At 41.1% G+C, this 15,510-nt stretch overlaps 1 protein-coding gene across 12 annotated transcripts in view; it reads left to right on the forward strand.

The window, feature by feature from the left end:
* Positions 1-13,063, forward strand: part of agrn (agrin) — a 391,168-nt gene extending 378,105 nt beyond the window's left edge. For all 12 annotated transcript variants that reach the window (XM_054746151.2, XM_054746154.2, XM_054746157.2 and 9 more), the window contains 3 exons: positions 2,404-2,628; positions 3,829-3,932; positions 10,320-13,063. In XM_054746151.2, coding sequence (XP_054602126.2) covers positions 2,404-2,628; positions 3,829-3,932; positions 10,320-10,480 — 490 coding nt within the window. In that variant the 3' untranslated portion in view covers positions 10,481-13,063. The remainder of the gene's footprint in view (positions 1-2,403; positions 2,629-3,828; positions 3,933-10,319) is intronic.
* The last annotated feature ends 2,447 nt before the right edge of the window (positions 13,064-15,510 follow it).

A 15,510-nucleotide genomic window follows, 5' to 3' on the forward strand; every position in this document is an offset into this window, starting at 1 on the left:
TGCAGAAATTCTCTCTTCAAAAAAGACACTAAAGATAACAAAAAGCATCTAAAAGTCTCAAATTAATTTTGTTATAGAAGCCAGATCTGGCTTCTCGTGGGCTTTTATTAGTCTGACCACTACTGCCACCTAGTGGTGAAGTGGAGGCCTACACTTTCAAATGCCCTCTGAGGAGAAATAGATGATGCCCCTCCATTTAAAAAAACTGTTACCATCACTTCAGCAATCTATGAAGCGAGGAGTGTGTGTGTGATTCTGATCACCGTGTGTCAGCGTTGTTTTATTCATGGTACAGTTCTGCACTTTTAATAACCTTGACCTTATCGCTGACAAGCCGCTGCGATGGAGATTTATTGGGCCTTGTAAACTCTTTGAGGGTTTGCCAGGAGAGGGTTCACCAAGCTACATTTTTGTTTGTTTTTTTTTTCTCCCTAGAGAGAAAAAAAGGGGTTCTGATGCTGCAAAATCATACCTTTCATTTTGATTTTAGCTGTTTCAGTTAAATCTGTTTGTTTTTAACTGAAGCAGAAAATCTCATTTAAAAGGGACATTATGGAATTTTGACAGCCAAAACATGAATAGAAATAATAAATTTCTTCTTCATACATTCTCCTGCAATGCCCTGGTCCTGTAGAATGAGCCCTGGCATTTTTACTGTGATTGCCTGTTTTTCTGTAAAATCACAGAAAAAGAGAGCTGCTCGGGTCGAGCAGGCTGCTTCATGCGCGTTCACGCTCAGGCATCGCCCGTAGCATTTGCTATCCGTAGCTTTAGCAGCAGAGAGAGAGGTAGTGCCAACTCAGCGACTTTGTCGCTGTTCCTAACGTCTAGTGACGAACCTAGCTACATTTCTGAGGACCCTTAGCTACTTTCTGTAGAACTTTCTTCTAGATATTTCCTGCAAATTAGCAACAAAATAGCCATTTTCCCTCCGAACCGTTCTTTGAACGTTGTTTCAGCTGTCATCAAGGATGTAAATGTTACAGATACAGAAGACGTGACTGGCGCTTTAGCTAACCTAGTAAGATGTCTGACTCTCACACAGAAGACCTGGGTTTGATTCTGGATGTGAACATAGTTCATTTAGAGTTTCTTTTTTACATTAATGTATATTTTTTTACAGTAAGATGCCCAAATTTTTATTTGAGACTCGCCGAACGGCATTGAATTCACAGATAAAAAAGATGTGGGTTCAACTTTCATTTTGGAACAATTTTTCAAGCAAGGGAAGGGAATGATCTGAGCATGCAGGAGGACTGACCCATCATAAACCTTTGTCGGCTGTGCTGAAGAGAAAGGTACAGAACCAAATTATTTAATTAATTAGCTGCACGTTCTCCTGTCCTCTGTCCTCCGGGCCACACACACACACACACACACACACACACACACACACACACACACACACACACACACACAGGACTGTCTCAGCTGTTATTTTCGTTAAGGAGTGTGCACGTACAGCATGCGCGCCTCGTGCACGAGCCTACAATTGAAGCTGTCGTTACGCTTTTGGCCTGAGGGGGCAATCGCGAGCATAAAAATTCAAAAGTCTGTAAAGTCCCTTTAAGTGAACCAGCAATCTGTCAACAGATTCCATAAAAATCACCATCATGCTTTTATTTTTGAATCTGATTTAATAATAATACGTCATTCTAAGTTTTCCTACTAATAAAAGTCTCCCGTACAGGTTTGTCCCCCTCTTTCCTGTCCTGTCCACCATGTTGATTATTTTTTGTCTTGTCCTTTATCGTTTTGTCTGAGTGTTTTTGCTGTTTCATGAATATTTTTGATGTACGTCTCCTCACGTTTTCTCTGTTTTTGTGTCTAATGAACCCAGAAAATGATCATAATGCACAAACTGTTGTTTGGATGTCAAGTTTTAATTTGCTGGACGCTCAAATCGAACGTTGTGAGTGTCTTGAGTGTGTGCAGATGAGGCGCATTGTTGTGTGTACTTTTCTCACACAGCTGTGACAGTTGCATACATGCCTCTTAAGGATCGAGGGAAGTCTTCCCGTCTCTGCATTCAAATCACCCCTGCAGCTGCAGCAGTGAAGAGATCAAACAGCTGCCTGAACACACACACACACACACACACTCACACGTGCACACACACGCAGCGGAAGCAGCAGTGCAGTTTAGACTCAATAGGATGTGCTAAAGCTAGTAGCAAAACAGCCCCCTGCTACTCCTGAACTCCGTCTGCATCCTGATTTTCCTCCACATGACTGTAACTGTTAAAACAAGATCACAGTAACCAAGTTTCATGTTTCTTTTTCTTACCAAATGCATAAAAAGAAACTGTCTGTCCTGTTGGACATGCATTTAAGTCACTAGCAGTTACTCAAAAGCTCATTTTAGGAGTCTTACTGACGGTTTGTGCCTGTGATGCTCTCCCAGTGAAAAGGCTCTGCTGGTGAACAAATTTGAGCTCAGCATCCGGACCGAGGCAACCCAGGGTTTGCTGCTTTGGAGCGGCAAAGGCGTGGAGCGCTCCGACTACATCGCCCTAGCTGTCGTGGACGGACACGTCCAGATGACGTACGACCTGGGCTCCAAACCCGTGGTGCTGCGATCGTCGGTGCGCGTCGACACCAACAGCTGGATACGCATCAAAGCCAGCAGGTAAGCAGGGAGCCGACAGGTAGCCGGGGATCGGCGGTGAAAGGCTTTTTACAGTTAAAGAAGGATTAGAGTTAATCCAGATTGTCTTTGTGTCACTGCAAACTGTGTGATTTCCTGTGTAAATCCTCTGCTACGTGGTGATCCCGCGCTCTGAGTTGATGAATGATTAGTTTCAGATTAAGGTGGTGTTTGCGCTCGGTCACGCATGCGTTTGATGCATTAGGACAACAGAGGCTCAGACGTGCTAATAACTGCTGTAACACCTCAACATGGTGGGGATTTTAGGGAAAGCAGTGGCTGAAAATGCAAACGCAACCCATACATGCTGCAGAATATCTTTAAATGGCATTTAAGGTCAGGTGGTGTTAAAAATCCAAGATAATCAGAAAATAAATAAATAAATTGAATTATTCTTCTGAATTCCTGTTCTAGCTTATAATTAAATGTGTGGTGTTTGTGTTTAAGTCTGCTTACATACATGATCGATGCGAATCCACAGGTCCGTACAGATTAGCACGTCTGTAATAGATGGATAATCGGCCCGGAAGAAAAGAAAACACAAAGCATGCAATATTTTTTATCGGACACTGTTGTCACATTAATTGATTTCTTCATTAGAAACAAATTAACAGCCTGAACAGCAAGAAGGACCCATTCAACACTTTCCGCGCATTCTCTGCTTTATCTCTGCCGAGCATTTGTTTTGCAGCGTGGCTGTGGATGGGCCCGTGGCAGATAATTAGATTGGTTTTATCATTTAAGACGAGAACAATTGATCCTCAAAAGGCCACTGCTTCCATTTTAAACAGGGATTTGACCAAATTTTAGCCCAGCTTACAGGAAGAACGCAGCGTTCTCTGCATGTTGGACAGCAATGGGGGAGCGCATTATGTGGCGTTCTGCATCATCCTCTGTGCGTGCGGTTCCTGTTAAACGACACGGTCTCTGTTGGAGACCTTTTAGTGAGATGAAATTTGCACTGTTGCTAAAATTCTTCAGTGTGTGCAGTGAGGAGCCTCCTAAATGACTGGAGCATCTGTTAGCTGCTAGGCAGGCTCATTTGGAGCGCTGCTTGGGAAACACACTTCAGTACACTAGGAGTGGAGCTGCAGAAATTTGATTCAGTTTAAAGGCATCTAGAGTGTACAGCCCACAGATCCGACCGACTCCTAACTGCACTTCCTCATTTCTCCTTCACAGAGCTCTTCGAGACGGCTCTCTACAGGTCGGCAATGAGGCAGCAGTAACAGGGTCATCACCTTTAGCAGCCACACAGCTGGACACAGACGGAGCCCTCTGGTTAGGTAGGTGCCCACACAAGCATTTCAAAAGTAGGCCACGGTCATCTTAAAGGGAACACATTATGCTAAACTCACCTTTTGTGCTGCCATGTGGTCCTCCACTGCCTCTATAAACACTCCAAACATAAAAAAGCCTCTTCTGTTTTCTGTCAGTGAAAACAAACTTCAAACAAACCGTTTCAAAAGGTCCCTGTTTGTGATGTCGCAGAAGGGAACATTTGCATAGAACCGTCTGTTCTCCAGGCTGGAGGACCAGCGACTCTACTCCATGCCCCTCTGGGATATCAGAGATTCTCAGTTTATAGCAGCCTGAGTGAAGGGTGGATGGGCGGGGCCAGCTGCAGCTCGTTTTCTTAAAGCAACACTTAGTAAGTTTCTTGCTTCTGCCTCCTATTGGTTGAAAGCGGAACTACAACTGCAGTAAACAACCCTGCCATAGCCTGGTGTAGCTAGCACTAACAAAGCTAACTTTAACACGAGCACACTGATACTAATATAGACACAAAAATTATTAGTACTTACAAGTCCAGTATAACAAAGCCAGGTCACCATCAGTCCATGATTTTGTAGACTCCACAATAAACAGCTATAGCCGTAAAGCAGGCACAGACCCCCCCACTGGTGTTCCTACTCAGTTTCTGGTCAGCAGATGGCTGTCCAATGTGAAGTTGCTCAAGTCAAGAAACACTGAAACCAATTTGAAAGCAATAGTTTAAACTATTATAACTTAGGAAAACAAGTCTTAACATGTCTCGTTTAAAATGCTGTTCACAAGGACTGAGAAAATGCGCGTGGCCGTGTGGTTTCACTCACTGATTCCAGCAAAGTATGAGTAATAATTTTATTAGCATTGCAGAGGAAACCAAAGCATGCTGCAGTGAAAACCCACTGCAACAAAAGTCTTTTCAGGCACTGAGGTGGGAAATGAAAAGCTACCTGACTTACTTGCTTTTCAGAATTGAAAATGACCAAACTCGGGCCATTATCTTTCTTCAGTTCAATTTGGTCTGACCTTGGCTTTGAGGAATCGTTTGTGAAAGAGCTTACGTACAAGGCCGAGCTGGGACTGAACACGCTGACTAAATAAGAGGCAGAAAAAATGGCCTGGTTGTTTAAAAATGCAAAGCAAGCGGCAGAAGAAAAGTGGGTTTGAGAGTGACATTTAAGGAGCTCGCCTCATGCAGAGGTGCACACAGATGCACGCTTACTTCCTCACAGGGAGAGGCAGCGCCGTGGAACAGGTGCTGAGCCCTGCTGCACAAATATATAATCCTCACACAGCCCTCCTATCGGGAGCCCTTCTTCTCCTTAAATCCCCTTTTCAACGTTCATCATTAATTCATCTGTAACTTGCATGAAATTAGCCCGCCGACTCCTGGTTCAGAGGCACGCAATCCGATTAATAGGGGCAGGGACACGGGATGTAAAGAGCTCTGAAGGGATGTGAACTCTCACTCCGAGGAAACGGGAGGGGAGGGGAGATGGGGAAGGTGAGAAAAGCCCAGGTGGAGGAGCAGCCAGGTAAAAGTGCAAGGATTATTCTCTCTGGGTAAAAAATGGTGGATAGATGTGCTGATTTTACTAAGTAACCAAAACAAGCCAGATGATTAAAATAAATAAAACTCTGATGCCAGTTTCCAACTACCAAAGCACAGAGGTAAACGGGATTTCTGTCACGGCATTCAACTTAAAAAAGTGTTTTCATTGTAGATTTTAAATGTACAGAATTTATTTTAAGGACCTTTTCTGGATTTGTGTGAAAGGGAAAAATGAACTCTTTGTTCATATACTGGCAAATGAAATGAAAGATTTGATCTGGAACATATTAAATAAATACCTAATTTAGGTTGTGCTTGTATTTTTACAAATTGGTCTGAAAATCAACAAAAATGTAAAAACCAATATTTGGGAAAGCTCACATTTTAAGAATTGCTTGTAAAACCCCTGAGGAAACATGGCCTTTCAAAATAAAAGCATCTCAAAGCTTGCTTTTTATGTGTAATATGTTTCAAGTTGAGAAATATTAACAAGCAGATCAAAAAGGCAATAACACAATAAAATAAAACCTTGTTTAGGTCAGAATAAATGATCAGATGGACATCTCCAGACCAACCATACAAATCTTTTAAACTTTCTTTCTGTTGTAGCATAATTCTGTAGCTCCTTATGCTCCATGTCAGATTAAATAAACGTCTCTCTTATGTCTTAGCTGGGTTTTCTCCAGCTGCTATTCAGACCCCGTCTCTCTTTGATCGAGCTGATTTGAAAACCAAAACTGTCAGCCTGTCGTGTCCATCAGCAGCCGCCATCATGAGAAATCTCAAAAAGCTGTAACGCAGTCTGACAGAACCAAGCAGCTGCTTTGGTTGCTTGTACAACAACATTTCAGGGAATTTTCAGGTTTAATTTGTTCTGAAATCCAATCCCTCATCCTGCTGTTTTGATCTTGAAAGGAACGCTCCATGGGTTATCCACGTAAGCTCAGCCTGCTAATCATGCCAGTGATGAAATAGTTATGTCTTCTGAAGCCCTGGAGAAGCATTTGGACTGGGTTTGAAATCCTGTTTTATTTTTGCAGCAGAATGTCTGTTTTCGGAGCTAGAGATATAAACACTGATAAAAATATTCAAGAACACTTTTGATTCCTCAATAATAAGCTTGCTGTTCCAAAAGCTTTGTGTGATGCGTTTACTTACTGACCACATTACCTCTGGAAACCACTGGGGACCAAAGGGCTGTTTCTCAATAAGCATACTCGTCTGAACCTGGGTACTCACATCCTTCTGGAACGTCACCAACGATGACCCAAGTACTGTTCCAATAAGTACATAGCGTGGCAAATTCCCTCAAAGTTCCCGGATGTATTGTGAATGCATCAATGCATCCTTCTGCAGACTATCAGAAACACGAATAAAGAAATATAAAGCTGTCTGTTATTGTAAATAATTGTGCAGAACCTGTAAAATTTGTTGTGTGTATTTTTTTCAGACTTCACAATCCCTCAAATAATATAAAAGCAGCATTGCCTTAAACAGCTCTGTTGTGATGGAAAATAAACTTTTTTCTTCATTTAACAGTGAGAAATGCTCGTATTTGATTAATTTTGATCAAAAGTGGACCTAATATTTAATTGTAAATTTGTTATTGAAGGAAAAAACTTGACTTTTATTTTTACCGGGTCGTTATTTTACCTGTAGCAGCAAGCGGTGCTTGTTGCCCTGATGTAATGGAATATTGTTCTGTCCTAAATGGTAGGGATTTCCCGTTCCGATATCAATATGGAAAGCAATTTGATATCAGCCCAAAAACACTGTATCTGATTTTATTAGACTGCATCAAAAATCTCCAATATAAGCACTCCATTAAGGTTCACATTTTCACAACAAATGGTTCATAAAATTGTGTTTTTTTTTTTATTCTTACTGTTATTGGCTCTTGTTCTCTGATGGAGTATCACTTGATCAAACCTTTCATACATTCCACACTACGAAATAGGTAAAAGTAAGTATGAATTTTGGTGATATCGTATCAGATTGATATCAGTATCGATCAATACTGAAGGCTGTGATATTGGTATTGATCAATACTGAAGGCTGCAATATCAGTATCGATCAATACTGAAGGCTGCAATATCTGTACTGATCAATGCTAAAGGCTGCAATATCAGTATCGATCAATACTGAAGGCTGCAATATCGGTATTGATCAATGCTAAAGGCTGCAATATCGGTATCGATCAATACTGAAGGCTGCAATATCGTTATCAATCAATACTGAATCAATCAATCAATCAAATCAAAGATACTTTATTAATCCCAGAGGGAAATTAGAGTTTCAGTACACACAATTCAGAGATCAGACATACATGGGCAAGACACATGAAAAGAATTGGTGACTGTGGTCATTCGCAACCCTGAGTCGCGCTACCTTAATAGAGATAAGAGGGTTTACATGAGGATTGGTTCAGGTGGAGGGAAAAAAGGCACTTCAGAGTTACCCTCCACCAGGAGGGCAGCTTTGCTCTGCATAAAAACACCTCAGACAGAAATGCAACAGACTTCAGACATCACACAACATAAGTGTCCACTAGGTGGGGTGGTGGGTTGGGAGTAGGGCTGGGGTAAACGATTATTTTTAAAACGATTATTCTGACGATTATTTTATCGAATAGTCGACTATTCTAATGACTATTTAGAAAATTAATCTAATGATTATTTTTCTATTGCACAATTAACAAAAACCAGAAAATCTCAAATAAATTCCTCAAAAAATTGATAAATTCTTACTGTAAGAGAATAAACACTACAGGCCTTCCATTTTGTATAACACTGCTTTTATTGTGTTGCGGTTGGTTATGTTCTGGTGATGTGTAGAACTTGGGAGTGCAGGCTGCTGCCTGAGAGGTGGTTGGAGATGGAGTGTCTCCATGCTGCTTTGTTTTGGTCACTTATGAGCATGAGGCGAGTGGTGTTACCACCCTTCCTGGGGAGTTTGGCTCGTGTGCAAAAAGGAAGGGACAATAACGGGATTTAAAAGTTAAAATGATGATCAGGTTTATTTACAACTACAAAAAATCATAAATCTTTCCATCCACAGGTTGGGAATAATAAAACTAATTCTGCCTGTGGGGAATTAAAACAAAGTACAAATAACTAGGGATGTCCCACTGGGCAAAGATTACAGGGTTCTGGACAAAAATAAGAATCTCCAAAAGTCCAAACTCTAAACTGGGTGGTTAAACCAAACTCAAGGTGATATTTTACACTAAACCGAAAACCCACAACACTCTAAATGTAATAAAAGGGAGATCTGCACCACAAAAAACATGAACTCTAAACCAAAACGTAACAGCTTATCCAAATGCACGAAGCTGTTAGCGAAGATGCTAACAGTAGCTTTACCAACATTAAGTTCAAGTTACCAAGTTTAAATAAACCAAAAATACCAGCAGCAAACAGACCAGCGCAGAGGAGAGACTGCTACCACCAAAACAGCTCTCCTAATGTCTGAAAGAAGCTCCTTAAAGAAGGGAGAAACGCTCCCGGTGATGTCCTACATCTGCGGTAGAGACGAAGCAGCGCATATGACCCCGGAAGTTGTTGTCCGTTGCCGGGAGACGAAGGCGGGCAACACAGGAAAATAATCTAGTAGTGGACGGACATTGTTCCGGGTCTTCGGTATTTGGCGGAGATGTTAGTGAAGGCGGAGAAGAGGGCAAACTAGAGGAAAAACAGGCAGATTCCTCCTCTATTTACAAACTCCTGGGGATGCAACAAGTGGGCGCGGTGCGTCGACTTCCGGATCTGATGTCGACAAATTTTTAGAATCGAGCCGTCGACGTCGTCGAGGCTTCGCTACAGCCCTAGTTGGGAGTATCCCCACTTCAGTTCCTGCTGCCACGATAAGCAGCGCATGTCACCTCAGTGTGGATAGGGGGAGGAGCATTGAGGGTTGGAGGGTTGCAGTGACCCTGGAACGAAGGCTGCGATATCAGTATTTATCAATACTGAAGGCTGCAATATCGGTATCGATCAATACTGAAGGCTGCAATATAGATATCGATCAATACTGAAGGCTGTGATATCGGTATTGATCAATACTGAAGGCTGCGATATTGGTATAGATCAATACTGTAGGCTGCAATATCGGTATCGATCAATACTGAAGGCTGCAATATAGATATCGATCAATACTGAAGGCTTTGATATCGGTATTGATCAATACTGAAGGCTGCAATATTGGTATCGATCAATACTGAAGGCTGCGATATCGGTATCGATCAATACTGAAGGCTGCAATATCTGTATCGTATCGGAAGTGAAAAAGTTGTATCAGGACAGCCCTACTAAATGGCGTCCTCATCCTCCCATACTGATAGAATGAACTCTGTGGTGTGCTTGCCAAGTCGTTGGGTATTGAGAAATGGCCGATATCGCTGGTATGAATTGCTGCTTGTGCCTGTAGAGCTCTAAAATTTTAAACCAGAATCCTAACATGAACTTCAAAATCTGTAAAAATCTGATTTGTCATGAATAAATACATGGTTGAATCAAGATTACTAACAGATTTAGTCAAATTAGCCAGAAGACGAAGAGTTCCCACTGTCAGACACAAATCTGTCAGATGCCATATCAAGGACTTTAGTTGTCTCTTTATGAAAATGAAGTATGTTTTCAAACATCCAACTTTAATATACTTAAAGCCCTTTGGTAGCCTAGAAACATCTTGTAGTTTAAAATAAATATATATTTGAATATTATCTGCATAGAAGTGATGAAAATATACTTAAAAACAAGAGGATCGAAATCAGATCCTCGTGGCGCAGCATGAGCAGGAAAAGTAATAGATGTAGAACTATCTGCACTAATTTTGTGCTTCTGTTCCTTCTCAGGTGGTCTGGAAGAGCTGGCAGTGGCACGTCGGTTGCCCAAGGCCTACAGCACCGGCTTTGTCGGCTGTATCAAAGATGTGGTGGTCGATGGAGTGGAGGTCCACCTGGTGGAGGACGCCTTAAACAGCCCTAAAATATTACACTGTTCCGCCACCCAGTAACAAGCAGAGACAAATACTGCAAGACCGAAAAAACAAAGCCCACAACAACAACAACAAACCCTCCCACCCACTCCCTCCATAGCGCCCATGTCTCCTGCTGTAATTATTTTCTATTTTTGTATACTTTTCATTGCTTTTTATATGGAAGAAACAAATTCAATCCTCTAGTTTTTGTTTTAAATATTTTGCCTTTTATTTTGTTTTTGTTTTTTCTACATTTACTCTAAACAGTTCCTTTAAGGCCCTTCAACTTCTTTTTAAAAAAGCAAGGTATCTCTGTGGGAGAAGAGATATTTTCCTGACATTGGTTTTGTTTTTACCTTAAAAATCATGTTTTAGGTTTTCTTCACTCATTACTTGAACGCAGTGGACCTTGCTAATAATCCCTGGTTGTCGCCTTGTCTTGGTGCCATATTTATCCAACCACATTCCCCAAGCATGGCCCTTCCATCCTTAAATGTAAAGACATGCATTCCCTTGTGAGAGCTGATTTGTTTTGTTCTCCTCAAATATGGCGGCCAGCTGGCATTAAGAGTCAAGAAACTCAGTACTGATCCCACTATATTTTCCTAATGAGACTCTTCAAATATCAGTCAAGCTGCAACAGTGAGTAAGGAGGCTGTCCCCCCCCCCCACCCCACCCCACCCCCGCCCCCACCCATCTCACAGCGTCAAAATAATAAAAGAAGATAAAAAGAAAGAAGAAACTCTCCAGTCGGTCCCATCAGAGCCTTTAGTTTTGAAATATGACTCACTAACACGGCAGCCCGACACGACGGAGAGAGCTCCGCGCTTCACAATGACTCTCATCTCATTAGTCATGAGTCCATAAATGAATCATAGATAAATGTTATAAATATAGACTATATAAATAATACCTAAGACTGTGAATATGTAAGATGGGTTCTCTTTGGAGGTCTGTGCTCTTCATGTACTATTTGTGCGTTCTGTTCTAAAATCAGCAGATGAACTAATGTTGACCACTATAAATGCATGCACTTCTGAATCAGGTTTTTGTTTGCTTATTGAAAGTTTTCCCCTTAAAAAAAGTCATCTAATTAGAAAAATATCTCATTTTTTTTTCCTTCTTCTCCTAATTTCCATTCATGTGATTTTTTTCCAGAATACAGAAATTGGATTAACGTGTTTTATTCCCTGCATCTTTCTATTGTTCTTTTGCATTTGGGAGCTGTTAGTTTTGCAGGAGCTTCAAACGGTGCAGGAGGGAAGAGTCGTTACCATATCTGACCTTAAGGAGGTGCTGAAAGCAAAGACTGAAGAAAAGGACAGACGGAGGAAGCAAGGAGAGATCTTATCATGGGGAGAGCTACTACACTTGGGAATGTCCTTTCAATCAACAATCAGTTTGTCAAACCTAAAGACAAAAAAACTTCCTGAGACTTCATTTACTTTGTGCTTTTTATCCTAAGAACATTCCCGGAGGAACAGTTTCTGTTTCTGGCGTTTGAATGAGAAAAAGAGTGATGATGAGAGAGAGAGGGAGAGAGAGAGACTGGTACGTTCTCGTGACTTTTTGAAGCCATAACAGTCGCAAAAACATCATCTTACAGTACTTGCAAGTTAACATAGCATGGGTTTAAACTACTAGTGCAAATTCTGTAACATTCAGTGGACTGTTGCAACGTGAAGTCGTCTTTGCCGAACGCAATAAACCAAGATGGCTGACTTAAAGACTTGTTTTGATATGAGAACCTTGGCAATATTCTAAGAAACCCATGCCTGTCTGTGGTTGAGCATCAAATGGTCTTGTACTTTTGCTTTCTGAACTTTTGTTTTCCTCCTTAAATCATCAAGCAACCTGTTTTATTTTGGGGGTTTTTTGTACAGCCCTGCAGTTTTAAAGTGTAAATTTAGCAAACGTGTGATCTGTGGAGGTTTATGTTTTTAGTAATATACACTGGAGACATGTCTGACTTGTCTGTTCACCCATGAATCGACATTGTTCTGTACACACGGGACGAATCGCCCCAGAACTATAATTATGTGGTTTGTAATGGATCTCTGGGTGTCCCACGATGCTCTTGGATCCCAGAACTCACCTTAACTTTGATCTGGTTTTATTTGAATAAACTGTTGTTTGAATTTGACCCATTTGGACTTGGCAGCGAATGGCTTTGGTGGGAACTGAATTGCCTTAAGAACCTGTTCACCTGGACTGTGAGCAGGTCATAAAGACATCATTCATGTAACTGTTTCCTTACTTTAGCCTGTGTATTAGCCTCATCCCAATTGTGTAAATGAGTACTGCATAATGATAATATTAGTAATAACCCCCATACATTAAATAAACATCCCTGAGGGCTTCTTAAAAATGTCCCTTTTGGAATTTCTGAAAAAAAATCTATTTCCTGTTTTTAAACATGCTATTTTTGTTTGTTTCTTATTTAAGTCTACATGTGGGTAGTCCTCCATGTCTGACCTCTGTAAACTACTGTCTGACTGAGCGAAACCTCGTTGAAGGGCAGTGCACCGAGTTGAGAGTGGCATGACCTGAACATTACTAACTTTATGACCTTTGTCTTGTGTTCCTACCACCATGAAATAAAACGTCAACCAAATGGAGCCCGTCCTTCACCGTTGTCTTCCTTTTTGTCTTGATGGCGAGTTTGTTACCATTGATGGTGACACAAGAATCAGTTTTCACAACATGTGATGCTTTTGTGCTGTTATATTACTTTTTAAAATATGTATAATAATTCAGTACCAGGATGTTTAGATGTTGTGTTCTGCTGAGTAACCGCACACACGATGCTTTACAGTGGATGTGTTATGCAAAACTCACCTTTTGTGCTGCCATGTGGGTCTACTGCCTTTAAAAACACCTAAAGGTGGAAAAAAGCGTCCATCCATTTTCTGGAATGGTTTGGTTTTAGGAATTATGATTCTAAGACAAGTCAATGCAAACAGTCCTCGTTTGTGACATCACAAACGGGGACTGTTTGCATTTAACCACAACTCACCACTCCAGAGTGGAGGAGCAGTGGCTCTATTACAAACCCCTCCTGGGTGTTAGAGCTTCTCAGCTTATAGCAGTCAATCAGGAAATGGGTGGGCATGGCCATCTCCAGCTTGTTTTCTTAAAGTGAGAGAGCCCTGAAATGACAGGTGTTTCTCAATGTCAAAGAACCTTCCCATGATGCCTTGGTCCTACCCCAGTTGCCTAGGAGATACATCATCAGGAACCACCAAGGCATGTTCATGTGCTACCACATGTTCTCTGTTTATTAGCCATTTAGCTAGCTGAGCAAGGATAAATGGGAGGTGCCTTGTAGCTTGGCCTTGGTCAAAACTTTCCCACAATACAGCGCGGTATTTTCAAAAGAATGGAGGATAAGAAGCCGGCAGCTACTTTGGGGGCACATTTCCTGTTTAAATGTAAGTCAACTAATTGTAGTTATTGGGCCGATTTCTAAAATGTTTTTTTTTAGATCTGAAGCAGTTATGTATGGTTGGGCAGTGTCCTCATAAGCAAGGCACCTGGCCTCACAAGACATCCTTGCAAGGCCAGGTGTCTTGATATTGGGAAACACCTGAAATTCAGGAAGGTACTAAAAATGCCAAGAATAAAACTGCTGAAATCGATTTATGTGAGAGGGATTTAGTGCACAGAACGTCAAAGAAAAGGTTTGTATTGATCGTAGGACAATTTTATTTATTTTTAAACTAATTTCTCCTTCAATACTGGCACAGTAAGAATGCTCACATTTTCCTTATCTGAGAAAAAGACTTTTCCTCAGTTCTCAGCAGTCCCAGCCCTTGACCTTTTAGCCACTCTGTCCCTGATGTCCTTCTGTGCTGCCCGGCCATCTCCTCAACATTCTGCAGAGACTCTCACACCTGCTTTAGGACTTTGTCCTGGTGCATGCTGGACTTTTTGAAGGCTTCTTCACAAATTATTCACAGATATTTATTGACTTTTTAGGTTTTAATAGTTCAAGGTCATTAAATCCTTCTCACATACAGCTATTTCAGAAATTGTGTTCTTGCCCCTTTCAGTACCTTCCAGAATGAGCCATTTCAGGGCTCTGTCACTTTAAGAAAACCAAGCTGGAGCTAGCCACACCCACCCACCCCCCTCTCAGGCTGCTATAAGCTGAGAAGCTCCAGAGTAGAGCTGCTACTCTTCCATCAGTAGCTCTCCTACTTTCATTTTCCTTCTTTGTGACATCACAAATGAGGACTGTTTGAAACGGCTCATTTTAGGGACCTTATTCTTAAAACAAAACACTGACAGAAAAAGATGGACGGGTTATTTCACATTGGGAGTATTTATAGAGACAGTAAAGATATATTGCAACACAAAAAGATGCAAAATGTGAGTTTGGTTTAATTTGTCCCCTTTACCAAATTGGCGACATTGTGACATAATTTAGCCTAATACTGAGCTTTATTTTATTGGACTCATGGTTTTTGGTAGCCTGGAGACAGATCAATACTTAAGAGGTATTGAATCGACCCATCTTGTAATTAATATGTTTATGCTTCTATAAAGTTCATGTTTCCCATTTGGAAACAAGGGAATTGTTATTTTTACATTACTGTCATCTCATAGTTTGGTTGAGGTCAAATTTATGAATCATGAAAAAAATCTAAATTTCTCCGAGTTTAATTATCTCTAACCTCCTCAACAGAGCCCAACACCCAATCAAACCTACTAAAGTTGTGTTTTTATGTTTACTGGACAGCTGTGCACCACTCTTCATCAAGGTCTTGCCTACATGTGAAGATTGAAAAGTCTCAAGGAACAAAAGGTCAAAGGCCACCTTGGGGCAGACGGGACATCCTGGTTTCCATGTCCCTAGAAATGGGCCTTTGTGCTCTTCGAGCTATTTATGACGCGTTGGCTAAACAGGAATCCACCTGAATGGTGATAAAAACTGAATTCCTTCAACTTTGTCTCGTTTTTTCCATTCTTATGTAAAATCAACCAAAACAGCTGATGTTACCCACAGACTCCTTTATGCTTACGATGTCATGTAAATCTTTGTCCTTTTATTAAAAATACAACT

Source organism: Nothobranchius furzeri, chromosome 15 (assembly GCF_043380555.1).
Source record: "Nothobranchius furzeri strain GRZ-AD chromosome 15, NfurGRZ-RIMD1, whole genome shotgun sequence".
Classification (NCBI taxonomy): Eukaryota; Metazoa; Chordata; class Actinopteri; order Cyprinodontiformes; family Nothobranchiidae; genus Nothobranchius; species Nothobranchius furzeri.